Genomic DNA, 27,875 nt, shown 5'->3' with positions numbered 1-27,875 from the left:
CTCAGTGCGACAGACGAAATCTAAGGTGAGACGGTCAAAAGTATATTTTATATAACTTGAGCCTTAAAGATTTTACGCTTGATGTTTTTCTTACAACAAATCATTGGTTTGGACAATTTACAAACATGTTACTTTCATCACAAAATAGGTCATGTTATTTTACTAATGAAAATTTTCTTCATAAAGGAACACCGTGTTTTGAAAGAGAAGTGGAGGCAGCGAAAACAAAATAGGAGGGGAGTGTATGTCACCTCCATCAAGCAGCCCTTCCACTTCAGAAAGACAAAAACAGTGGTAATATGATATATCTTACCAATATATTTAACATAGGAAAGTTGTGAAAACTTATTGTAGAATTTCTAATAAACCTATGTGTCTTTCAATAAATCAGGTGACAGGTCCTCAGACGATAACCACAGCTCCAACCACTGATGATTCTGCATCAGTGGCAGCTCCGGACCTGAAAGACAAAGACCCAGCTATCGTGGGTGCACATGGTTTGAAGGTACTGTAATTCCCATTGGCTACAGAGGTAATATGATGTTTCTTATCAATATAATTACTGTAAGATAAAAAAAAAGTTTAGAAAAGGTGACTGCAGGTCCTCAAACCACAACAGCAGCTCCAACCACTGATGATTCTGCATCAGTGGCAGCTCTGGACATGAAAGACAAAGACTCAGTTAGCGTGGACGCACATGGTTTGAAGGTACTGTAATTCCCTTTTTTGAATTTAAGGCTAATGTAAGGTAGCACTACCACAAATTCCAATTCTCCTATTGTTGAAGAGGTGGGGTTGAGTGCTGGGCCGGCTTGTTTCATAACAAAAAGGAATATTGAATTTGCTCCTCGCCGTTGGCTATGTTATCCTCACAGATATTTATTTCATAATTAATTTTTTTTATTGTTATTACTATATTTGCATTAGTACAGCTTTAATGGACATTCATTGTGATGTGTTCATGACATTGTTTAAACAGCCAAAAATTTTAAGTGTGTGTTTATACTGTTTGTCTCATAGACACGGAAGACAAGTAAAGCTACAATGAACGGACCAATTTGGATGAAGCACTCCCAAAAGACCTCATCCAAACCATTAGGCTGGAAAAGCAACCCCCCATTAAACGCCACCAATTGCAGAGCACTCTGCACCCCAAAACATGGCTAACAAGTGACGAGGTGGATGCAACCTGCTTTTTATTGGCAAAGAAGTTACCTGCTCAGGACGGTCTGCAGTCCTGCCATTTTTTTCAGTGTCTTCACCAGGGTGGTGTTGTTGGCACACCTGACAAGCCATTTATACAGGTTCTTAATGTAAATGAGAACCACTGGATCACAGCCAGTAATATCTTTTGTGGAAAAAATGAGCTTTGCATCTATGACAGCCTAAATGTAACCATTACAAGGAAGACGGAGCAGAAACTTTCATGGTTAATTCGTCCGCAAGCACCTTCATTTGTCATCAGAAGGCCTGCAGTGCAGAAGCAGCATTCAGGGAGCAGCTGTGGGCTGTTTGCCTTAGCTTTTGCTTCCGTTCTGTGTGAGGGAGTCAGGCCAGAGGAGTGCCACTTTAAAGACAAAAATATGAGGCAAAGACTGTACAGAGCTTTGACAAACAAAATGGCACCAGTCTTCCATTACCAAAACACAAAACCAAACCCTGAAAGACCCTCAATCAAAGTTGAGGTACACTGCATCTGCAGGACCTCACACTACAGGGAGGTGATGGTGCAGTGCAGCAGCTGTGACACTTGGTACCACCCAAACTGTGTGTCTGTCCCACGGAAAGCATTGGACACCACTGCAGAAGAATGGGAATGTGAGAGCTGCAAAAAGTAAAGGGAAGAAAGTTTATTTTTAGTTACCGCTTAGTTTACCGATCTGAGAGCAGTTGCCTCCTAACATTACAAGAAATATTTTTTGTGTAGTTATTTTTGTGGAATTATTATTATTATTTTTATTATTATTATTATTATTATTATTATTATTATTATTATTATTATTATTATATTATGGGGATAAATTTTTCGAGTGAAGAATCAGGTGAAATCTTGAGTGTACTTGCTACACACTTTGTGTTAGATTGCAATTGTTTTCAACCTGCGTATTTTCTGGTGGTATGTTGAGTCTCTTTCTTGCTTAGTAGTAGTAGTTTGTTGCTTTTGTGTAATAAACTTCAGTTCTTATAAAGAGACTATATAACTGGATCCATCATTCTATGTTATTGGTGGGTCCACATCTTCAGTGTTACAAGATAATAACATGCAGGTTTGGGGTGACAGTGGCTCAGGTAGAGCGAGTTGACCAATAATCAGAGGGTTGGTGGTTCGAATCTTGCTCTCTCCCAGTGGCCGTAGTGTCCTTGGGCCTTACCCAGCTTGCCTAGTGTGTATGAATGGTCTGGGTGGAGGCACTTTGGCAGCCACGCTTCTGTCAGTCTGTCCCAGGGCAGCTGCTTTTACAGACGTAGCTTATCACCACCGGTGTAAATGTGGTATGAATGAATAATGGTTACTGTAAAGCGTCGTTGGGTACTTCGAAAAGCGCTTTATAAATCGAATATGAATTTATAATAATTATTATTATTCTTATCATTATTATTATGATTATTATTATCATTAGGTATGCCAGAATTCACCACAGAAGTAGTTGGGAACACATAGAACAAGAATATGTTGGAGTTTGCAGAAACAGTTTGATTTCGATTTTTTAATTAATATTTTAATTTGCCTATGGACATTGTACTGTACGCTGTACACTTCAGCAACAGATAGTCACAAAATGCTACAGTGAAACATTTTGAAAATCACCACAGAGGTAGTTGGGAACATGTAGAACAAGAATCTAGGCCTATTCATATTCTGTGACCTGCATTGTAGGTCTATTGTATGATTTTGCTTGATCAAATTGTTTTGATTGTTTAGTTATTGTAAGAATGTATTAAAACAACAACTGGGTAGTGACTGCATTTAACAACAACAACAACAACAACAACAACAACAACAACAACAACAATAACAACACCAAAAAACACGTCGATATTTCGAGGTGTACCTGAATGCACCACGAAGCCACGGCCGCGCTATACCGTACTACGTGGTGTAGACGCGCACTCAATTTTAAAGTGTAGATAGTGCGACTGAGCTTTTCTGAAGCGCAGCTGGCATGACCGCAGTCACGGACTGAACCCCGTTCCAACCGGGTTTCGAACCAGGGACCCTCTTGCTGTGAGGCTCAGAACTGTATATTTATACATATATATTTAGAACAAGTTTCCAGAAAAATTATTGTTATTATTCCTATTAATATTTTTTCAGTTAATTTCATGTTTTTGTACTATTTTGGGGGGGATTTTCTAGGAGATTTTTAACGTAATTTTTGGATAATTTCTTTTTGAGTTACCTATTGTCATGTTTTTTTTTCCTTTTTTTTTGTTTGTTTGTTGAGAATTAAGTCAGTTTGCTCATGTTTCAAATCTTAATTGGTATACACAAACAAAAACACTGCCCAACAACATACAGAATAAAATCAGCACCATAGAGTACCAGCACCATTCAGTTACCAACATAGATAGAGGTATGTTTTGTACATTTTGATTGCTTTTATTTTTGCGCTATAGGAAACAGTACCTTCAGTGTCCACTTTATTAGGGACTCCTGTGCAGTTTATTCTGACCCAGCTGTTTCGACATAAGGTCTACTTTTATGATGCCTTTGTTGTTCAGTGTTTTGCAGTGGTGGATGAAGTACCTAAAAGCCACACTTGAGTATCAGCATAGATTTCTTAGCAGAAAATGACGTTGGCAGAGTCACCTGTCAGAGTATAACTTGTGTAAAAGTCTTGTAGTATCTGATATTTACTGTACTGAAGTATCAAAAGTAGTTTAATAATATTAAATGTACTCAAGTATTGAAAGTAAAAGTATAAGTAAATGCTGGAAATAAAAAACAAGCGCTCAGAAGTTTGAGAGTATGATGTTTATTTTCTTCTTGACATGTACACGGGCCTAAAATGGAACCTACATTACACTTGAAGAGGTCTGTTTCACCACGTAAAGGATTTAAGGAACAAAAACCATTTTTTTCCATCCATCCCATTCCTTCATTTGTTTGTTGCCTCCTGCCTCCGTCCCTCCTGCCTTCCTTTCCTTTTTTGTAGAAGGTAACTTGACATAAATGTTTGGGGGAAATGTGGTGGAGTAAAAGTGAAAGTTGACAGAAATATAAAACACTCAAGTTAACGATATTCTTTCAAAAAATACTCAAGTAATGTTACAAAGTTTTATTACTTTTTTCCATTACACCTCTGTTATTTTGTTGATACTTTTATGGTGTTAAGTTCTGTGGCATTGAGGTTGTTAGTGATTGCGTTGTAGTCAGTGGTGTAATCTGACAATGTAATAATACTAGTAATACAAAAGTAGTAGTACTAATAATACTACATTACCATACTTAAATATCTTTAGAGAGTACTTAACTTGCATTTTTCATTTGGCATATTTCCGTCAACTTTCATTTTCACTCCACTACATTTCCTCTAAGTATTTTAGTTACTCAATGCAAAACAGGAAAGGAAGGAAGGAGGGAGGGAGGGATGAACACATGGACAAATAAAAGAATGGGAGTGTGGAAAAAAAGTATTTTGTCTTTAAATCCCTCAAAATGTGAAAATCAACTTTTTTCTTCAAGTTTGATGCATTTTATTGCATTTTTTTAAGGTGGTGAACATTTTAAGAATAAACTTCAAAATTCTGCCTGCTTGCTTTTCTATTACCAGCATTTAATGTTACTTTTACTTTCAATACTTTATTACATTTAAAATGATAAAAACTACTTTTGATACCTAAGTATATTCAATATTAGACTTTTTGTCAAGTAATATTGTAATAACTAACTTTGACTTCCACCAATAATTTTCTGGTAAGAAATCTGTAAATTACTCAAGCATGGCTTTCAGATACTTTATCCACCACTGGTTGTAGTTTTTACATCTGTTTATTGCCATATGTACAACATTTACAGAAAGCAGTTGTCGGCAAAAAGACTTAGACGTCCCTCCAACACTGCTCATTAAATATGCATAATGACAGAAGTACAACATAAGATTCTAAGGCAGAAAATGTTGCAAAAGTTAAAATATAGTGCTCTGCTGTGTTTCTCCAGCCGTTTCATCCTGCACGATGGAGGAGAGGGACAATGCTATCCGGGTGTGCTTCCAGATTGAGCTGGCCCACTGGTTCTACCTGGACTTCTGCATGCAGAACACTCCAGGAGCTCCTCACTGTGGGATAAGAGACTTTGCCAAAGCAGATATCCTTCCATGTCAATGATGTTACATAACCTTCACCTTTTTTGTCCATATTTAGCATGAATGTATTAATTAATATTGATATTAACTGCACACATTCCAAAGCATCCCCTTTTGAGCCTTGAAATGCATTTTTACCTTTTATATTTCATTGTAATAACAACCACCTAAAAGAAACCAGGGATTTCACATCAGCGGTTAGGTTTTCTTCTCACCTCCTCAGTCTCATGTTTGAAGTCATTTGATGGTATTTTCCTTGACGACGACAAACTCTTCCATCACTGTCCGTTTCTGTTGCCACATGGGGAGGATGTGCAGAAAGTCCTGGAGCAGTGGAAGGAGTACAAGATGGGTGTACCTACTTATGGAGCAATCATTCTGGATGAAACACTCGAAAACGTGCGTTGTTCTTTCACACTCGTCCAACAACACAAACCATTAGGAAACATTTCTATGAATGAGCTCAGTTGCTGAAGAAAACAGTCTTACCTGGTCTTTAGCTCTTTGCTTACATCCCTCACTTCCGTGTCTGCACCGAACCAAACTGTCAGAGTGACCTCATCCACCAATGGGCTCCAGTGTAGAGCATAGTGTTTTTACCCTAAAGTTGAACATTTTTCAGCTAAAATAATTAGATAATCCTTTATTGATCCCCAGGGGAGAATTCTGGGTGCTGTGAAAAGAAAGAAAACCCAACAGACAAAGCTCATTGCAGAATAGATGCCAGGTGCCCCGTGACACTGCAGCACTCCCATTCTAATGCATTTTTTAAAAACTTTTAAAAACAATCTTGTCCTTTCATATTAGGTTGAAAAGTTAACTCATGAACTATCTGTTACTTTAAGAAGAGAGATACTGTTGATGTGAAGCATGCCCTGACACAGTCCTTGTAACGGGTGTTGTACGAACCCAGATGCAGTACACCGGTAAACAGGATTAGTTGGTAATGACTTTTATTCAGCCCAGCACAAATCAAACACGGAGCAAGATGAAGTAATTCTGCACACAGTTCGTTCTTCGGGTCGGAACCCACAACAAAGTCTCTAGAGGGAGATCGAAGCGAAGAATCGAAGCTTACGTCACTCGGCGTCGATGCGGAGGAAACCCCATAGCCCAACAGCTCGGCAGCACGTGTGGAGATACCGTCGAGGAGAAGGCGGAAGCGTGGTCGGGGACAGGCGGAGGTTTCGAAACCGAGTGAGCAGTCCGATGATGCAGCGGTACCGATGGGGATGGACCAGGAGGATCGTCGGGGCCAGGCGGAGAAGTCTTTACCAGCAGAGCAGATCAGGAACGCCAAAACAGAACTCGTGGTCGGGGACAGAAGGCAGGTAGGTTTACCGGGGATCAGGCGAAGAGAGCAGGTCGGGAACAGGCAGGGTCGGCTTTCAAAGATCTGGCAGGAGAATGCTGGAGAGTCTTGCATGACGCGAAAGAACAATCTGGCAACGAGTGTGTGTGTGGGGGAGGCTTATATACTGGGTTGATTACTGATGGGCTGCAGCTGGAGGTGAGTGAGCAGAGCAGGCAGAGTGGGCGTGGTTAGCAGGTAGAGGGAGCAGAGGGAGAGTGAATGGAAAAGTACTGAGAAGGGGGAGAGGAGCAGGGATCATGACAGGACCCCCCCCCCCAAGGGACGGCCCATGACGTCCCAAAAACGAACCACCGAAGCAGGGCGTGCAGCGGGGGCCCGGAGGAGGGTCAGAACTCCTCGGAGACCCCAGACACACTCCCCCCGTCGTCTGAGAGGGTACCACCAGCCTCCGAGGCAGAACCCACGTCATCATCCCCGGGCGGCGTGGAAACAGGAGCAGGACAGGAAGCAGAACCGGAACCCCCACAAGCCAGGGCGGGTCTGGAGGGCTGGTCGGGATGCTGCCGATGGAACTCCTCCACGAGGTGGTCATCCAGGATCTGGCGCGCCGGAACCCATGACCGCTCCTCCGGGCCGTACCCCTCCCAATCCACGAGGTACTGAAGCCCCCGTCCTCGGCGGCGAGAGCGCAGCAGGCGGTGCACCGTATAGGCAGGGGTCCCATCTATGATGCGGGGAGGAGGAGGAGGTCGGGATGGAGGTTGCAGAGGGCTCTCTCGAAAAGGCTTGAGTCGGGAGACGTGAAAGGTGGGGTGGACCCTCATGGACCGGGGTAACCGCAGTCGGACCGCCACCGGGTTGATCACTTTGTCGATGGGAAACGGGCCGATGAACTTGGGAGCCAATTTCTTAGAGTCCTCCCTCAGGGGGAGATCCCGTGTCGACAGCCAAATCTGCCCCACTTGGTAGGCTGGAGCCCGGGAACGGCGACGATTGGCGGCCGTAGCGTACCGTTCCGCGGACCCCAGCAGTGCAGATCGGGCCTGGGTCCAAATCTGGCGGCAGCGACGGATGAAGGCCTCAACTGAAGGGAAGGCGGTCTCCTTCTCTTGGTCAGGGAACAGGGGGGGTTGAAACCCATACGCACACTGGAATGGAGACATGCCTGTGGCAGAGCTGGTGAGGGTGTTGTGAGCGTACTCTGCCCACATCAGATGCGAGGACCAGGAAGCAGGATGCCTGGACGCCATACAGCGGAGTGCTGTCTCCATCTGCTGATTTTTCCTCTCTGTCTGGCCGTTGGATTGCGGGTGGTAACCGGAGGACAGGCTGGTAGATGCACCCAGGAGGCGGCAGAATTCCCTCCAGAACGAGGAGGTGAACTGAGGACCCCGGTCCGAGACCACATCAGTAGGAAGGCCATGGAGACGAAACACGTGTTCTAAGAACAGCTCAGCAGTCTCTTTAGCAGATGGGAGTTTTGGCAGGGGCACGAAGTGAGCCATTTTACTGAACCGGTCTACCACTGTCAGGATTGTGGTGTTGCCTCCCGACAGTGGCAGACCGGTTACAAAGTCCACGGAGATGTGGGACCAGGGACGATGAGGCACAGGTAGGGGCTGAAGGTGACCAGCAGGAGCCCTCCGGGGAGCCTTATTCTGGCTGCAGACTGGACAGGCGTTGACAAAGCCAGAGATGTCTTCGTCCATGGTAGCCCACCAGAACCGGGGTTGTACCACCTCCTTGGTGCGGGCAATGCCTGGGTGACAGGTGAGCTGGGAACTGTGTGCCCACTGCAGAACCTCGGATCTCAGGTCTTGAGGGATGAAGAGTCGGTCTGGCGGGCAGGAACTGGGCCCCGGCTGGTCCTCCACTGCAGCTTTAACCCGCTCCTCGATGGCCCAGGTGAAGGCGGCCAGGAGACAGGAGGCGGGAATTATACTGTCCGAGTTGGAGGAGTCCCCTTCCCCAACCAGAAACTGACGGGACAGGGCGTCAGGCTTGGACGCTATGGAACCGGGTCGGTATGACAAAGTGAAGGTGAATCTGGCAAAGAACAGAGCCCACCGGGCTTGACGGGAGTTGAGTCTTTTGGCTGAGCGGATGTACTTGAGGTTCTTGTGATCAGTCCAGACGAGGAAGGGGACCTTGGTTCCCTCCAACCAGTGTCTCCACTCTTCCAACGCCAATTTCACCGCTAGCAGCTCGCGGTTGCCAATATCATAATTCTTCTCTGCAGGGGATAAACGGCGAGAGAAGAAGGCACAGGGATGAAGCTTCTGGTCCTTGGCGGACCGTTGGGAGAGAACGGCCCCCACACCCACATCGGAAGCATCCACCTCCACCACGAATTGTCGGTTGGGGTCCGGGATCAGGAGGATGGGGGCCGAGCTGAAGCGTCTCTTGAGCGTTTGGAACGCTTCCTCCGCGGCCGGAGACCAACGGAAGGGGATGTTGCAGGAGGTGAGGGCTGTGAGAGGGGCCGCCACAGCACTGTAGCCCCGGATGAACCGCCTGTAGAAATTGGCAAACCCCAGGAAACGCTGCAGCTGCTTGCGGGAGTCAGGAACTGGCCAAGAGGTGACCGCCGAGACCTTGGCAGGGTCCATCTCCATGTGATTGTGGCTTATGATGTAGCCCAGGAAGGAAACTGATGTGGCATGAAACTCACATTTCTCGGCCTTTACGAAGAGGGAGTTGCTCAGCAGACGTTGCCGGACGGTCTGGACGTGGTGTACGTGCTCTTGCTTCATGCGGGAGAAGATCAGAATGTCGTCCAGGTACACGAACACGAACTTATTGAGCAGGTCTCTGAGCACGTCATTGATTAGAGCCTGGAAAACGGCCGGGGCATTGGTTAGCCCGAACGGCATTACCAGATATTCATAATGTCCTGTAGGTGTGTTGAAGGCCGCCTTCCACTCGTCCCCCTCATGGATCCGAACCAGGTGGTAGGCGTTTCGCAGATCCAGCTTAGTGTAGATGGTGGACCCTTGAAGAAGCTCAAAAGCCGAGGCGATGAGAGGCAGAGGATAACGATTCTTGACAGTGATATCATTGAGGCCCCGGTAATCAATGCAGGGTCGCAGGGAGCCATCTTTCTTGCCGACGAAGAAGAACCCTGCGCCAGCGGGAGAGGATGAGGGACGGATGATGCCGGACGCCAAGGCCTCCTTAATGTATGTGTCCATAGCCTCTCTTTCAGGTGCCGACAGGGAATACAGGCGCCCCTTGGGGGGAACAGAACCAGGAAGGAGGTCAATGGCGCAGTCGTAGGGACGATGTGGAGGCAGTGACGTGGCCCTTGTCTTGTTGAAGACCTCCCGGAAGTCATGATACTCAGGGGGTACCATGGAGAGATCTGGTGTGGAGCAGGAACTGGCAGCTGGCACAGGCATGACCGTCTGTTGGAGGCAGATCTGGCGGCACGAAGGACTCCACCCCAAAATGGACCACGTAGACCAGTCGATGTGGGGGTTATGACGACGCAGCCAGGGGTACCCGAGGATCAGGGGGAGATTCGGAGACCTTAGCACATGGAAACTGATGGTCTCAAGGTGCGTGCCTGACAGGAGCATGGAGATGGGCGTGGTCTGGTGGGTGACTCTTCCCAGGAGGTGGCCGTCTAGTGCGCTGGCCGGAAGAGGACGGGGCAGAGGATCCAGCTCGATCTCCAGCTGCCGGGCGAGTTCCTCATCAATGAGGTTAACGTCAGCTCCAGAGTCTATGAAGGTGGCGAGGGTGTGGGACCCCTCTGCCAACAGAAGCTGAACATGGAACAGTGGCCGTTGATTGGGGGCAGAGTTCAAAGATCGGCTCAGCAGGATGCCCCCGTCTACCGCTGAGCCCTCCCTTTTGCTGGACACCGTGAAACAAAATGGCCGGCCTGGCCACAGTAGAGACAGAGGTTCCCACGACGTCGTCTCTCCCGTTCCTCAGGCGGCAGACCGGTGCGACCCACCTGCATGGGTTCTGCTCCCGGGGTGGGTTCGGAATGGAGACCGGGGTTAGCAGGTGGCCCATGCTGACGAATGGGGAAGCGGTGATCAGCTCCCTCCAACCGTTGCTCTCTCCTTCTGGCTTGGATCCTCCTGTCTAGCCTTGTGGTCAGTTCAATCAGGCCATCCAATGAGCTGGGGAGGTCGAACGAAACCAGCTCGTCTTTTATGTACGGAGCTAGTCCGTTGAGGAAGGCGTCGCATTGAGCCGCCATGTTCCACTCGCTCAGCCTGGCCCGGGTTCTGAAGTCAATGGCGAAATCAGCGACCGTCTGATTTCCCTGTCTCTGGCTCAGGAGACCCCCGGTGGCGTCAGGTCCCGCTGGTACTGGTCCGAAAACCTTTCGTAATTCCTCCGCGAAGGACTGGAAGGAGGCACAAGCTGGCGTGCCCCTCTCCCATTCCGCCGTTCCCCACAAGCGTGCTCTGCCGGTGAGGTGATTAATGGTGAAGGCGACTCTGGCTCCCTCAGTGGCGAAGGTGTGTGGCTGCAGGGCAAACAGAATCGAACAGTTCGTCAGGAACGGGTTACAGCCCTCTGGATCCCCGGCGTATCGTTCAGGAGCCCCCACCCGAGGTTCAGATGCCGGGCTGAGTGTTAGCGTCTGTGGCGGAGCAGGCGAGGCGGGGGCCGGTGTTGGCGGAGCGTGCTGAGTCAGCGAGGAAGCCATCTGCTGCACTTGGGTGGCTAACTGGGTTAGCGTACGCTCCAACGCTGAAGCCGATTGGCGAGCTTCGGCTGCGTTAGAGGTGAGCTGTGCTTCGTGCTGTTGCAGCATTCCCTCAACGCGGGCAAGACGGGACTGGAGAGCGGTGTTGTCTGCTGGGTCCATGTTTGGCCAGATTGTACTGTAACGGGTGTTGTACGAACCCAGATGCAGTACACCGGTAAACAGGATTAGTTGGTAATGACTTTTATTCAGCCCAGCACAAATCAAACACGAAGCAAGATGAAGTAATTCTGCACACAGTTCGTTCTTCGGGTCGGAACCCACAACAAAGTCTCTAGAGGGAGATCGAAGTGAAGAATCGAAGCTTACGTCACTCGGCGTGGATGCGGAGGAAACCCCGTAGCCCAACAGCTCGGCAGCACGTGTGGAGATACCGTCGAGGAGAAGGCGGAAGCGTGGTCGGGGACAGTTGGAGGTTTCGAAACCGAGTGAGCAGTCCGATGATGCAGCGGTACCGATGGGGATGGACCAGGAGGATCGTCGGGGCCAGGCGGAGAAGTCTTTACCAGCAGAGCAGATCAGGAACGCCAAAACAGAACTCGTGGTCGGGGACAGAAGGCAGGTAGGTTTACCGGGGATCAGGCGAAGAGAGCAGGTCGGGAACAGGCAGGGTCGGCTTTCAAAGATCTGGCAGGAGAATGCTGGAGAGTCTTGCATGACGCGAAAGAACAATCTGGCAACGAGTGTGTGTGTGGGGGAGGCTTATATACTGGGTTGATTACTGATGGGCTGCAGCTGGAGGTGAGTGAGCAGAGCAGGCAGAGTGGGCGTGGTTAGCAGGTAGAGGGAGCAGAGGGAGAGTGAATGGAAAAGTACTGAGAAGGGGGAGAGGAGCAGGGATCGTGACAGTCCTCAGTGTTCACCTCATGCTGTTCAATAACACCACTCAACATGCTGCAGCTAGCTGGTGTATCTTCTCTCCTCAGGCACTGCTTGTTCAGGGCTACCTGGCCAAGTCCAGCTGGGGCTTTCCAAAGAGGAAAGTTAATGAGGATGAAGCTCCTCATGACTGTGCAGTCCGTGAAGTGAGTCTTGTGTTATTTCCTGCTTCACTTTGGCCAAGCGAAATCATCAAAAGCCATGTAGAATTAATGCTTTTAGTTTATAGTCGAAAACAACTGTCTGCATTTCAGGTGTTGGAGGAGACGGGCTTTGACATCAAGAATATCATCTGCAAAGACATGTACATAGAGCAGAAAATCACTGACCAGCTGGTGCGGCTCTACATCATCCCAGGAGTGTCAAAAGACACCAAGTTCAACCCCAAAACAAGGAAAGAGATCAGGGTACGCATTTTGTCATCACGTTGACTTGACTTCCTTTTTTTGTGGCTGACAGATGCATTTGAAAATCCATTTCTTCTTTTTTTGTAGAACATTGAATGGTTTTCTACTGATAAGCTTTTTCACTGATAAATTTATATTCCTATTATTACCATTCAGTTGGTCACCAGTCACATGAATGTGCTATCATCCCTCATTGCTGCTTCTGTCAGCTGTTAATTAGCCGTCCTTTGTTTTGCTCAGTTGATATGACAAATCTTCAATTGTGCAGAGGATTGTGGGTCAGAATAGCCAAAAAAAGCATGTTGGCTTGCATACTGCAAAATCTGACCATATGTAGTAGGACATCCTGGTATTTTATGCATACTGCGTTTGACATACTATGTATGTGGACATACTAAATCTTTTTCTTGCATACTACATGGTATGGGTATGCACAGTCAGGTTATGTTCTGGAGCCTCCAGAGCAGTTTCCTGCTTTGCCCAGCAATGACCTCCAGGGGGCTCTATATTGAACCGCATGTGTGTCAGGGTCTAAATAAGGAGCACCAGTTGTTGTCTAGAAAGAAGACGTTAATTTTAAAAACTGAGTCAACAGCAAACCACATTAGGAGTAGACATTTTATTTTATTTTTTTTTTTTTAAACAATATATTTATTGTTTTTGAACATATACATACACATGCTAATCCCCATATGTTTATAGTAGCATAAAAATAAAAAACAAAACAAAAACATTTGTGCATCCTCAACCAAAATACACATGGAGACACATGAACAAAAACCTTCTCAGACAAATATAGAAAGAAGAGAGACAGATAAAGGGAAAAGTATATATATACACACATGTTTATGTATACATCTTAAGTACATATACAGTCCTCTAGTTCTATTTAAATTCAAAATCCATCATAGTCTTCCTATAATTAAACACAAGGTAATCTCATTGCGAGGTTTACTTCAGGTAGTATTCAGTTCTCCTCTTCATCATTTGGTAAATCTATACTTTTAACAAAAACAGTGAATGGTCCCCACACTTTTTCAAACATATCCTGCTTCTTTTGTCTTATATACGTCACTCTTTCTAATGGAAAAGTTGTTAACATTTGGCTGACCCAATATGTGATACTTGGTCTGCTAGTCTTCTTCCAAAACATTGCAATCGATCTTTTAGCATGCAGGAGACATAAATCGATTATTATTCGTTCACTTTTGACATACTTATGGTGTTCTGGGTACAACCCTAGGATAAAAAAACCAGGGTCTAATGGAACATCTTTTGCGAGAATCTTTTCCAGTGCTTTTTTAACCTCCTCCCAAAATTTTTTTATTTTACTACACTGCCAAACACAATGAAACAGTGTCCCTTTAGCCTCAGTACATTTTGTGCATAAATCTGGAATATTACTATTATATTTGTTTAGCTTAACAGGAGTGATATATGTTCTCATCAGCCACCAATATTGTAACAGTCTTAATCGAGTATTGATTGTTTGAGAATGGGCTTTCTTACATACCAATTCCCAATCGTCTTGTGATATATCTCTTTCAAGGTCTTCTATCCATGCATTCCGTTTATAATTAGAATTCTCATTTGAATTGGATAGTAATAAATTATATATCTCTGAAATAGCACCTTTACTTAAACTATCCTTAGACACTATTTTCTCCAAGTTTGACTTTGAGGGCTTAGTTAGAACATTATTTTGACTTGTTCTAATGAAATTTCTAAGTTGAAGGTATTTAAAATAATATTTATTGTCAATATCATATTTGTGCTTCATCTCTTCAAATGTCATCAAATGGTCTGTGTTAAGTGGATATAAATCTTGAATTTTTTCTAATCCTTTAGATGCCCATATTCTAAATATAGCATCTGCTCTTCCTGGCGCGAACTGCTGATTTCCCCATATAGGGCTGTACTGTGAGAGTGAGCCAGGTTCTTTAATAAATTTTCTCACTTCAAACCACACCTTAATCATGTTTTTAACAATTGGGTTAATAGTTTGTTTAATCAAGTTTCGCAATGTATCCGAATATAGGTACAAAGGTAGGGGTAGCCTTAAACCTTCCGATTCCATTTCTTTCCACTGAGGAATATCTCTTGTTACAAAATAAAATTTCATAGACCTAAGTTGCACAGCCCAGTAATACCAAAGCATGTTTGGACATTTCAGACCTCCTTTGCTATATGACAAGTGCAATAAGGGCATTCGAATCCTAGCACGGTTATTGTTCCATATAAATCTTAGAAATAACTTGTTAAGTTTCTGAAAGAAATCATCAGGTGGAGGCAGGGGGATATTCTGAAACAGATACAGTATTTTAGGAAGTATGTTCATTTTTATAATGTTAATTCTGCCAATCAAGGAAATAGGCAAGGCCATCCATCTATTGCTTGATTCTGTTATTTCCTCCATTAAAGGTTCATAATTGATTTTAACAATTTTATCTAAGTTTGGTACGATCTGTATTCCCAAATATGAAAATTGTTTTACCACTTTAAATTGGGAGGCTTCTCTAGTTGGGTTCTCACTTTCAGTCTTATCGAGTAATAAAATAGCGGACTTGGTGTAATTGATTACATACCCCGAGATATCACCAAACTCTTTTATTAGCTCCAGCAGAGCAGGAATCGTTCTGCTAAGGTGCGACAAAAACAAAATAATGTCGTCTGCATATAGCGACAGCTTGTGTTCTGCTTGTCCAATCGTTATTCCTGTAATCTCTGGGTATGTCCGTACAGCTATTGCAAATGGTTCAATCGCTAACGTAAATAATAATGGGGATAGTGGACATCCCTGTCGACATCCTCTTTTGATTGCAATTGGTTTTGATATGTTTCTATTTGTCAGTATCTCTGCTGTAGGATCTAAATAAAGTAACTGCACCCATTTTATGAATGTATTACCACAACCAAATCTTTCCAAAATGTTGAAAAGGTAAGGCCACTCCACCCTATCGAACGCCTTTTCGGCATCTAAGGATAGGAGGGCCCTATCTGAGTGGTTCTCCAAGTTTTGAATTATATTTAGGACCCTCCTAACATTGTGTAATCCTTGGCGTCCCAGGATAAATCCATTCTGATCTCTATGTATTACACTAGGTAGTGCTTCTTGGAGCCGTCTTGCTAAAATTTTGCACAGAATTTTAAGGTCAGAATTTAGTAAACTTATCGGCCTCATGTTTCCACATTTGTTGCTAGGCCTTCCTGGTTTGGGCAACAATGTAATTAATGCTCCTGTCATTGTTTTAGGTAGACTACCGTTATGGAGTGCTTCCAAAAACATTTCTAATAACGGTTTCAGAAGTTTTGATTTAAATTTTTTATACAAATCAACAGGGAGTCCATCTGGTCCTGCCGTTTTACCAGATTTCATGTCATCAATGGCTCTGCCTATCTCCTCTTCCCTGAGTTCTGCTTCCATCATTTCTTTATATTCATCAGATATAGTTGGAATATTCAGTTTGTCCAGAAATGTATTGTGGGCTTGCAGGTTGAAATTATCTTGTGAGTCATACAGATTCTCGTAATATTTTCTAAATTCCTCATTTATTTCAGCAGGGTCTACTATGGTATCACCATTATTGTTTGTAATTGAGGTTACGGTTCTTTGGATTTCTAGCTGTTTAATCTGCCAGGCCAAAAGTTTGCTGGGTTTTTCCCCTTGTTCGTAAAATGACTGGTTAAGCCTAAGAATATCGGCAGCTGCCCTGGTTGCAGATAACTTGTTATACTCTGCTCTTAGGAGCATTAATTCTTTTTCTGTTGCAGGGGTTTGATTCTTAAAGACCTCTTCTTGTAAAGTTTGTATTCTAGTCTCTAATTGTTGTCTTTTCTGCCGTGCTTCTCTTGATTTAGATGAGGTATAACTAATTATGTGTCCCCTTAAGAAGGCCTTGAAAGCATCCCATTTAATACCTGCCGTTGTTTGTGTTGTGTTATCGCTAAAATAATTATCTATTTCTTTCCCCACATATTTAACAAATTCTTCATCCTGTAGCCATTTCTGATTCAGACACCATCTAGGAGGATCTCTTACAAGATTTCTATCCACATATACAAGACAACATGGTCCATGGTCGGATATCAATATACTGTCATAGTAGCAGTCCTTTACCCTGGAAACCAAACTTGCAGAAATTAAGAAATAATCTATGCGTGAGTGTGTCTTATGAGTACTAGAATAGCAAGAGTAGGCTATATCATTAGGCTTCAAATGCCTCCAAATGTCTAGCAAATTTAATTCCTTAATAAAATGATGTATTGTTGTTCTACTTCTATTATGTGTTAAATCAGCACCTGAAGATCTATCTCTGGTTGTGTCTAATGTGCAGTTCCAATCACCTGCAATTATATAATCTCCTGTGAGGGATGCAAGCATGAGAAACAAATTTGTGAAAAAGCCTGGTTCATCTGTATTAGGACCATAGATATTTACCAAATTCAAGTTAACTGAGAGAAGAGATCCCTGGATAATCAAATACCTACCAAATTTATCCTTAATTATATTAGTAACCTGAAAGGGCACCGATTTGTGAATAAGGATCATTACTCCTCTGGCTTGCGAAGTAAATGATGCTACATAGATGCTCCCCTGCCACCTCCTACTAATTCTTATATTTTCATTGCTTAATGTATGAGTTTCCTGTAAGAAAACAATTTTTGAATCTGTTTCTTTCAATTTGTTCATAACCTGCTTAATTTCTTTAATTTTTTGTAAACCTCGGCAATTCCAGGAAGTGCATTTAAGTTCTATCCCTTGAGGCATTCACAGAATATACAACTTAGTCCCTTTAACAGAAATGGAGTGTCTGAGAAGATTAACACATTTAAACACATTTAAAAACTTGAACATACTATGAACCCAATGAACTATGGCTAGTAAATTAATCCCTTTCTCCCAAATGAATGGTACCCCCCTGCTTGTTACTTCCAGCTTCTGTTGTGGACAGATCCCTAGATCAATCCACTCGGCCTTCTCTAAGATTGTTATAAAATGAAATAAGAGAAAAGTAACAAAAAATTGAGTTACATAACCCTTCCTGCTCCATGCTACGTTTTTCAGTGAAAGCTTTTAACTTTAAAGCATATGAAGGAGACTGCTATGGAGTAAAAATAAACAGATAGATAAAGGTGAGGCCAATATTTGGTTAAGGCCACGTTAAAGTAATAGAGATTATACGTCTTTATAATCTAAGCTTGCATAATCACTTTCATCATGTAAACACCATTGCATCAACTGTAATGTAAAGAGAGTCGCTCACTCTTTACCCTGCTGTCAGACTGTTGATATTGTACATCTTTTAACATTAAACGTGTGAAAGAAAACTGCAATGGGTATAAAAATAATAATAATATGAATAATAGCCTAAGTATAGAAAGTAACAGTGAAGTCATTGCCCATTTGAATCCTTATTCAAGCAACTGAAATTACATTTTTTTTTTTTTTTTTAACATTTCTTTAACATTTAGAGGACAGGGAAGCTCTTATCGTGAGGGCAGCTTCTCATCAGAAGTAGTGTACCGGTATAAGAAATGATTCATGTTTTGAGTCCGTGTTTAATAGCTACCACTTAGTCACTATTTCCTATTCATCCCGCTTCTTCTTTGATCTTGTCTATGAAGTTTTGTGCCTCCGATGGTGTGCTGAAGGTGTGTGTTCGCTCCTTGTATGTCACCACCAGCTTAGCCGGTGGTATTATGCCGTGTCTGAGTCCCAAGCTCCGCAGCTCCTGGCGCACCGAGTCATATTGCTTCCGCTGTTTGTGGACTTCAGTGGCGAGATCGTTATAAAACCTCACTTTTTGGTTTTTGTACAGAGTGTCTTTCTTCACTTTAGCAGCTTTTAGGACGAGCATTTTTTGCTTGTAGTTCAGGAACTTCATAATTAAAGTCCTCGGTGGAGCATCAGCATCTCTTCTTGGCCCGACGCGATGCGCTCTCTCCATCACTATTGGACATCGTTGTGGACCCATGTCCAGCGCCTCCGGTATCCAGTTCTCCAGAAACGAACAGGTGTCAGAGCCTTCGGCTCCCTCAGGCAGGTTCACCAACCTTAAGTTGTTCAGTCGGGATCTCGTCTCCATGTCAATAATTTTGTCTTCCAAAACTTTATTCCGTCTCTCCAGCTTCTGCACCATGTCGTTTATTCCGGCTTGTTCATCCTCCACTGTTGACAAGCGTATCTCCGCTTGTGTCATCCTTTCAGTACAGTCGGATAGCTCTTTCTTTGTTTCTTCAATGGCAGACAGTATCCCATCAAGTCTCGTGGAAAACTCAGACTTCAAACTGTTTATTGCAGTCAGTTTCTTCCTTAGCCCCGGTGAGCTCGCCTCCACTTTGCGCTGGCGTGGCCTCCATGTTCGCATTAGCCTCCTTGCTAGCTCTCTGCTCCATGCTCTGTGCCCCAAAATTAGTCAGTTTCGATTGTGTCGGTGTTTTCCCCCTCGTCTTTCCAACGTTTGGCATTCTCTAACGAGATTGAAACCCACCTACAATTTTCAAGAGCAGGGTCAACAAGGTTTCTCAGGATTTATCCAGAATTGTAGCGGAGCAGGGTTGCGCGTGACTGTCTAATTTGCGGCCATAACCGGAAGTCGACATTTTATTTTTTTTAACCTTCATTGAGCCAGGAAGAGTCCCACTTTGTCGTTATGTATAGTTTTTCACCTTGCTGCTCTGCGTGCATTACAAATTGCCCCTTGGGGACGAATAAAGTGAATTGAATTGAATTGAGATTCAGAACCTCTTTTCCAAGGGTGTCCTGGCCAAGATAGCAGCACAAAGACTTGCAAAAAAGAACAAGTAGACTCAAAACACAACAGCAACAGTTAAAACAATTAGCATAAAAATTCAAACAAAATCAACAGGCAATAAACTTAAAACAAACAGTCAATTAGCAGCGTTCAGATACCGAACAGGTGCATTCAGTGTCCAAAAGGTTTTAAGGATTAAGAAATCCTGTTTTTAAAATCTAACAGGTTTATAAGAGTCCAGTTAAAGGCGACTGCAGCTGACACCAAGATGACGTAGCAAAAACACTAAAAGCACTTTCACCAAAGACAGTACAGGCTCGAGGAACAACACAGAAAAGTTGTCTGTGTGACCAAATGTTACGACTACTAACAGTTTTAGGAGTCAGTAAAGAACAGGAACTGGTATGCTTTCCTAAGGAAAGCATACCAGTCTGCCAGTCTGTGGTTGGACAGAGAAGACGAACCAGCTGTCTCATACAAATTACAGTGGTGCGTACAAAAACCTGAGTAAGTGACACATTTCAATGCAGCATGATACACTGAATCCAACAAGCAAGATGTATTAGCACGCACACAGTCCCCCTTTTAGCTTAGTTTCAGGTGTTCCTAAGGTTAAAGGCCAACAGCCTGCACTAAGGAAACATGTAAATGAGCTTTTCTCTCCACAGATGCGGCCTCATGCAGCTCTGGCGGTCACCAGACAATCTACAGCAGAGACTTTGAGCACCTGCTGTCCTCCAGGGCTTTCCTCAATTTTAAATTTGGACGCCATCAAGATATGTTCTGAGGCACTATGCCTCTCCTGTAACACCATCAAATGACAGCCTCAAAGACTTTTTACCGGACAGTACAGGCAAGGATGTTACTGAACATGCTCTTTTCCTTCTTGCCGTGCTTGTCATGAACACACAGGTACAGTTGGGAGTTGCCCATTTCCTATTGAACATATCCAATAAGCTTCACTGATGTAGTTTGCCTTTGCTTCCCGACTTCTCAGACTATACAAAACAGGATGACCTAACAACAGTCTGCAGTGTGTCAGTGGTGGAATCCCACCTTTAGTTTTTATTTCTTCATCTTTGAGTAACTAAGTTGATGATTCACTCTGCAGGATGCTACACATAGACAATAAGACAACTGCTCAGTTGAACGATTATGCTTTTAAAGGCAGCAACAGTCTGGAGAGCAGGGTTGATTTTAAGCACAAATGAGGTGAGAGTGAAATGTAAAAACAAAACAGCTGTGATATCTTTGTGAAGTTGGCCAGTGAATCCCTGTTGAATTTATCATGCTGTATATTGATTTTAAGATGTAATAGTTTATCATTTCCTCCATTCTTCAAGTTGAGTCCCAAAATGTTTTGGATGCCGAAAAAAGCTGGGTATCATTGGTATTGGCTTACACTGTTATTGTCTTTATTACCAAAAATATGTAAGATTTTGCCGGTGATGCCGCCAAGTGCAGAGCCTAGCAACTGCATTTATCCTGCTTAATTGTCCCTAAATTTAAAATATATTGGAATAAGAAACATTTAAAACACTGCTGTATGGAAAAATACAACCTTGGTCATAAGAATCCAAATCAGCCCAGGGGCTTTATTATTCTGAAGAGAGTTGATAGCTTCAAGAACTTCTCTCTCTGAAATGATGTCATCCAGCTGTTTTCTGTCTTCATCATTTCGTTTTGGCAAAGGTATCCTATCCAGGAACTTTTTCGCTGCACTGTTGTCTTCCCTGTGTTCTGTTTTATATAATTCTTCATAAAATTTCCTAAATTCTGCCTTTATAGTTTTGGAGTGTTTCAGTTGTTTACCTTCGCCTGTCAATATCAAGTGAATAAATTTATCAGAATTCTCTTTCTTTATTTGCCACACGAGGAGCTGTTGTTTTATTTTCAAATTCGTAATAATGATATTTCGTACAGGCCATAGCTGCCTGCTATTTGCTTATACATAAATTGATATAAATCGTCCTTGTTTTTATTAAAGAATTAAGGTGTCATTTTTAGAAGCATGGCGGGCCTGTTCCATTTCCCTTATATCACTATCTATTTGTACAAATTTTTGTCTTCTCTCTTTGGCTTTATGAGCACTGTATGAGAGTATATGTCCTCTCATGAAGGCGTTGAGCACTTCCCATATATTAGCATGTGTTTTTCATGTACGAAATGAATTCAGAATCTTTTAGCATATAGTTTTTAAATCTCCATGTGTGGGATGAAGGTTGACAGGATTTAATCTTCCAAATGACTTTTAAGAGGTTGTGATCAGAGAAGGTAGCTGCTAAGTAACAACAATCTTTTATTGAAAACATCATGTCTACCGGTATGAAAAACATGGCTGTTCTATTCTCCTGCTTTGACGGTCAAGCACCACACCCCTTTTTTCACAGGAGTTATAACCCCAGTGAAGTCGAAGGACTTGGCTCTTTTGGCTCTTTTGGCTCTTTGGCCTCAAAGGAGGAGGGGGGATGCCTGCTTGTGCTGCAGCCCTGAGATGCTGTGAGCTGCTGTTTATCTATCTTGAAAGAGAGACTTTTGGAAACAGCCCATGCTACACGTGTTCTAAATGACAATTTAGAACCAGAGGACTTTGCATGAGAGAGATTGTGAGACAAAGAGAGACTTTGAACGACACGAAGCCTGATAAGCTGTCATCATGATCTCATCTCAGCCACATTAGGTGTCAGAAGATGATCCACCTGTTTATGGAGAGAGAGAGATGGAGGAATCAAACTCAAGCCCAGTTTGCAATGTTCAAACTGACCGAGGTCAGCCACTGGAACCACAGGAGTCTAAATGAGCTGCCTGTCCAGTGTCCTCACAAAGGCCGCACTGCAACTTTACAGAGCGGACCGTTTCTCTGGCATCGAGACTTCTGAGGGAGGTAAAACGATCTTTTCTGTGCTGTTATGGGGCTGATGCTCTTAAATGATAGGTACACATGGAAAGTGTTAGACCTAGGTTAGGATCTCCCATTAATACAATTATGGGTTATTCTCTGATCAGGCCTCTTCTTTATCTTTTCCTTCAATGTTTTATGGGATAGGTTGCCCCTCTGCTGTTGATCGATGCTTGACATTGACTTTTCTCTAATCTTAACCTGATCAAGTCCAGATGTCACATTTAATTCAGTTCCTCACTGGTTTTCATCCCCTCATTTTTATTGTTACTTCATTTATGAGTTTGTTGTTCATTTAGTCATTTTATTAACCTGGTGTCTTTGCTGTATTCACTGTTTCATCATTTATCCATACTTAATCTTAAACTCATTCATCTGTAGTTTTCTAGGAGTAGTTTTGCTGTGTAGTGAATAGGTTAATAAAACTTTCACTTATAAAGACACTTGATCTTGTGGTGTGTGTGTGTATAATGTCAGGTCCCTGTACACCTGGTGGAAAAAGAACTCTGTCGCAATCTTCAAATTATGAGACTAGAGTAATTTATAGGGTAAAATGGGTTATCAACCTTTCTATTTTAATGGGTGGTGCTCCGAGGTTTTTAAACTCTAATTTTTAATGTAAACTTATTGTTCCTGATAGCCGAAATTGAGTCCCATTACTCCACTTCATCTTTATACCAATTCATGTTTCTGAGTCATAACTTTTTTTATGAGTTATAGTTACGTATTTTGGTACTGATTTATCAATTAAGTAACAATTTTAATTAATTACTAATTAATTAATGAATCCCCTATTTAAACTGCTACCTATTACTGACAACACACATTACACACCAAACTTGCGAGCAGGTAAACATGCTCCCAAAGTGAACAGTGGGGAAATGTTACTCTGTCAGCTGACCTACTGAAATTTATAGTTAATATTAAAGGTCATGACCTTGTTTGCACACCACCAGCACTGAGTATCTCCAGTAAATGTTCCACAAGCACAAGTTTTACTCAGTTATTGAAGTTATTTGGATGAACCTGGATGGACATCAGTTTTGATGTGCTGCATCAGATGCCTGTATAGAGGTATGTGTGTATAATATTTGTGTGTGTGTGTGTGATGTATATATTTATATATGCATATATATATATATATTTATATATGTTGTATGTTCAGGTAATTTGTCGTTTCTTCTTCTTCTTCCTCTTCTTCTTCCTTTTCTTCATTTTTAAACAAATGCTGCTCTTTCGGCCATATCTACTTAGATTGTTCAATGCTTTCTAACCCTCTGTCTGAGAGAAATTAAGTCAGTTTGCTGAGGTTACAAAGGCTTAACCAATGACAAGCATACAGAATGCATATATGACTGTGCTTTTATTTTGGAAGTCCAAATACAGGCCTAACTCATATACAATCTTAAGCCTGTTAATCGTTTTTGTTTCATAATCTCAGGGCTATGTGATAAGTTGACTTCGTAAAATAAAGTTTTAAAGTCTACGTAAGGTTTGACATAATTACGGACGTAGTAGGAAAGTGTGGACACAGCCACCTATGATGCGTCATTTAATTCTGAAAGAGTCGGACCGGATGTACTTTCGTTTGGTGTGCAGGGAAAAAGGACCCCGCGGAAACGTTCAATACAGCCAGTCCATCCCGGCATCACCCACTCTGCTGATGTTTGCGTGAGATCACCGTGAAAGCTGTTTGCTATTGAAGGTACAGTATCTGCGGGCATGAGTTTAAATGCCGAGGCTGACCAGAGACTTGGAGACAGCCGTCTCCTCCTGATGTGTCTCTTAGCCTGTCAGCTAACTGGAGCTTAGCCAAGTTAGTTGAGTGTTTCAGTTTCTTTGACGTCAATGTTACTGGTGAAGCGAAACTCACGAGCCAGTTTTGGAGAAGCGCATTAACAGCTCATTAAAGTATCGTTAAACCACAGCAATGTTCAGGCTAGCTAATAACTACTACTGTCTAACTACTTACTACTTACTTACTACTGTAGCATTTGTTGTAACTGAATATAAAGCACAATATAACAAGTGTAAGTCGTGTCATATAGCTCAACTACCCCTTTTCCTATATACCACTTTCCCACCAAAATAAAGGCATATTTTTAAAAGCGGAGGAAAACAGGCAGCAAAGCTTCGTCAGAGCTGTGAGGTGTTTTTTCTCGTTTGTCACCAAAGTTCGATGTCAGATCTGACAGATCTGAAAACCGACTTGTAAACAGTAGAAAGCAGCACGATTTCTTACTTATTCAGTCCCTGTCTCTTAAACTTGGTGCAGACATCATTTTGAAAGATGTTAGGGCGCTGCTAGGACTGAGACATACATCATTTCATACGCCTGTCATTGCATCTTGTCAGTCTTGTGTGGAAGACAGTGGGATTTATACTTATGCACTGAAGTGACACTGTACCTCTGGCAAAGGCTCTGTTGTTGCATACCATTCAAGAGCACCAGGCTCTGATGCAGATTTTACATAGTGGTCAAGATCTGAGAATTTTTGTTGGAATCAATAGATAGGCCTGTATTTCTGTCAAATTTGGTCGTAAAAATTCCTGCTCTTCCTGTGGTAAGATGAATTCTTGTTGTACTGCAGTGCAACATGGCGTACTCTGGTACAGCAACACAGAAACCATCCAAGAGCCGAAGTGCACCACCCTTGAGCTCCATCTCCAGCCGCCTCGAAGGAATTCATATTGATGAAGAAGTCAAGATCGCAGTCAGTCTCTGTCTGGAGAGGTTTTCCTACAGTGACGAGAACGGTATCAACTGTTTTTATTGTTTTGTATAAGAGTAGACCACTTCTGTGTGGTAAGCCTTCGGCAACATTAGTAGTCGTTACCACATATATGACCACCTTCATAATCACTACCTGTCCCAGTGTGAGCAGGAACTTATGAGGGTTGTAGTTGGGTGTCCTTACATTTCCTCTTTCCTGTCCCTGACTGAGCAGAGGTGGAATTTCCCTCCTCCTTCACCCGCACTGAGAGGGCTTTCGTTCATCAAATGGCACGATCCCTGGGTTACATCTCGAAGAGCAAAGGGTGAGTTCCTCCACCAGGACGTGTGCTCATCAGATATCTGAGAATCTCTCTGAGGAATTTTGCTTTATAAAACCCATTGTCACGAATCATAACTTGGCTCAGAGGGCTTTAAAGCATTCGACATCCCTCTGTCCTTAGACCCTCACATCGACAGGACTGAAAGTGACATGAGTAATAGGGCTGGTTGATATGGGCTGAAAATTATATTGTGATATTTGTAGTCTATACCTTGATACACAACATATATCTCGATATTTTTAAATCTCAAAAGCACCTTGTTAATGGTCAAATTGGAGGACAGAATAGACATCACTTTTTTTTTTTTTTTTACCAAATTCCCTCTTTGATGTCACAATATTGTAGGACTGTAGGGATACTTTGAGAAAGTATTAACACAATTCTATTTTTGATTAATAATCATTAGTAATGTAGATATAATGACGGTATAAAGTCGGTAAAGATTAGTATTAAAACAAGTAGTACTGTCTGATAAGTTGAGGAAAGTACTGTACATCACTTAACTGTAATGCAATCTTTAAAATCAGGAAAAAACACCATTTATTCCACATCACGATATAACAATAGCAAATATCTAAGATGATATATAGTCTCACATCTCGATATGATAAAATATTTTTTTTACTGCCCAGCTCTAATGAGTAATATACCAAGGTATACACTCACTCTCACTGAAGGAGTTCTTTTACAGAAAAGCTGCATTTGTGGTTCTGTGTTCAGGGGTTATGGGGTAACGTTGAAGCCTTAACACATAGCTGCTGTAGACTACATTGTAGCCCAAAAGTGTGTTTTCAGTTGGGCAGCATTGGCTATAGAGGTGCCACGTGTTGACTGCAACACCTGTGAGATGCATGATGCAAGATCCGCTCTGGCTACTTGTGTTGCTGCTGGAGATTAATGGTAATCACAATATTAAGGAAGTTTAAGACAGCAGTCTTCTTTTCAGTTATACTGATCTAACAAATCTGCCAGCCCTACAAGCCTGCTCACCATAGTCACCATTCTACGGGGCGGCTGTGGCTCAGAGGCAGAGTGGGTCATTTCTAATCGGAAGGTCAGCAGTTCAATACCCAGCTCCTCCTGGCAACATGCCGTAGTATCCTTGGGCAAGATACTGAACCCCAAATTGCTCCAGATGCTGCGTCATCAGAGTGTGACCTGAGTAGCAGGTGGCACCTTGTACGGAAGCCTCGGCCGCCAGTTTGTGAATGTGTGTGTAAATGGGTGAATGTGACATGTAGTGTTAAAGCGCTTTGAGTGGTCAATAAGACTAGAAAAGCGCTATACAAGTATAGTCCATTTACCATTTACCATTACCACAGTGTGTATCAGTTGTGGGGTTCCTCAAGGCTCTATTTTGGGACCTATCTTATTTTCATTGTATGAAATTGACCTAAAGGTCAATTTAATAAATAAAACATTCCTTTTCATTGCTTTGCCATTGATGTACAGATCTATTTGCCTTTAAAAACAGTTAGTATGTCAAGTCAAGTTTTAAGTTTTTGATAGTACCAAAAGTAATGCAAAAGAAAGACCACTCTAAGAGGCAGAGGGCCGTTTTTCTGGCATTTGAATCAGTTTGAAGTGATATAAATTAATCTCAGGAATTTTTCTCTCCTTTAGGAAAAAAACAAATCGTTTCCTCACCGTCAGGAAGAGGGCCAGTTCAGACAAACCTCGGCCAGCCATGGTCCTCACAGTCTCCCACAATTCCTTACATTTCATCCGCAGCCTACTTCAGAGGTTCCCCATCAGCAACAAGGGACGCATAAACATGCAGCCCAACAGCAGAAGTGGCACGTCTGTGGCTGCTGAAGCCGGTAAGTGTCAGCGTCTGTGTTTAAACTAGGACTTTGCAGTAACACTGACACAGATGTGAGAATATCATCCACTCTGTGAGAAAATTAACCAAATTGTCGCCGCCTGCTTCCTCTGGGCTGCTGTCTACCCTGGCCACCTGTTGTAAAAAATGTTAATCTTCCATCTTTCTTCTCTGGGCTACATGATGGAAAAATGAATAACTCTACAGAGGTCTTCCCTCTGTCAGCCTCTGTGTCCAGTGTCACTGTAACTCAGTGGGAAACCATAAAACTCCCAAAAGATAGATCTAAACTACATTCCATATTCTGCCAGCTCTGTTTTCTCATTTATGTGCCTCATCCCGATAACACTCGTTACATGAGTGATACATCCCCACCGTGGTCTGTTTCTCATTTAATTACAGTATTACACATAATTAACATGGCATACAGACGGACCAAATGGTTCTTATCCACACACATACACCCAAGTATACATACACTAAAGCACACATACACACAGTGACAAACATGGATGAGATTAAACGTCAAACAAAAACAACCTCACTTGACACAAAAGATGAGTGATGTGCCACTTGTTCACTTTTGGCTGTCTGTGGAGACTGAGTTTCCCCACATCTCTATAAAGCTGGTCTTATGTTCTCTGAGGGGAGGCTCACTCGCCCACACTTTGAAAAACCCCTGCCATATTCAGTGATACATTACACA

The 27,875-nt window shown here is 43.0% G+C and overlaps 2 protein-coding genes across 2 annotated transcripts in view; both read left to right on the top strand.

The window, feature by feature from the left end:
- The first annotated feature begins 5,178 nt into the window (after positions 1 to 5,178).
- LOC148186126 (m7GpppN-mRNA hydrolase-like) lies at positions 5,179 to 21,135 on the top strand. Its single transcript, XM_088071449.1, has 5 exons — positions 5,179 to 5,308; positions 5,578 to 5,705; positions 12,277 to 12,375; positions 12,484 to 12,636; positions 20,060 to 21,135. Exons 1-5 carry the CDS (start codon positions 5,179 to 5,181, stop codon positions 20,210 to 20,212), a joined length of 663 nt encoding a protein of 220 aa, XP_087927575.1. The 3' UTR covers positions 20,213 to 21,135.
- Positions 21,136 to 23,867: 2,732 nt separating this feature from the next.
- LOC121938308 (3'-5' RNA helicase YTHDC2-like) overlaps positions 23,868 to 27,875 on the top strand; it is a 35,497-nt gene continuing 31,489 nt past the window's right edge. The window contains exons 1-4 of the mRNA XM_088070998.1: positions 23,868 to 23,995; positions 24,882 to 25,047; positions 25,239 to 25,329; positions 26,971 to 27,167. Of these exons, the coding sequence (XP_087927124.1) occupies positions 24,888 to 25,047; positions 25,239 to 25,329; positions 26,971 to 27,167 (448 nt within the window). The 5' untranslated portion in view covers positions 23,868 to 23,995; positions 24,882 to 24,887. The remainder of the gene's footprint in view (positions 23,996 to 24,881; positions 25,048 to 25,238; positions 25,330 to 26,970; positions 27,168 to 27,875) is intronic.

This window comes from Plectropomus leopardus, chromosome 20 (genome assembly GCF_026936395.1).
Source record: "Plectropomus leopardus strain MGB_pleo_1.0 chromosome 20, ASM2693639v1, whole genome shotgun sequence".
Classification (NCBI taxonomy): Eukaryota; Metazoa; Chordata; class Actinopteri; order Perciformes; family Serranidae; genus Plectropomus; species Plectropomus leopardus.
The sequence above is the reverse complement of the archived record's forward strand: the minus strand, read 5'-3'. Positions and strand labels throughout refer to the sequence as shown.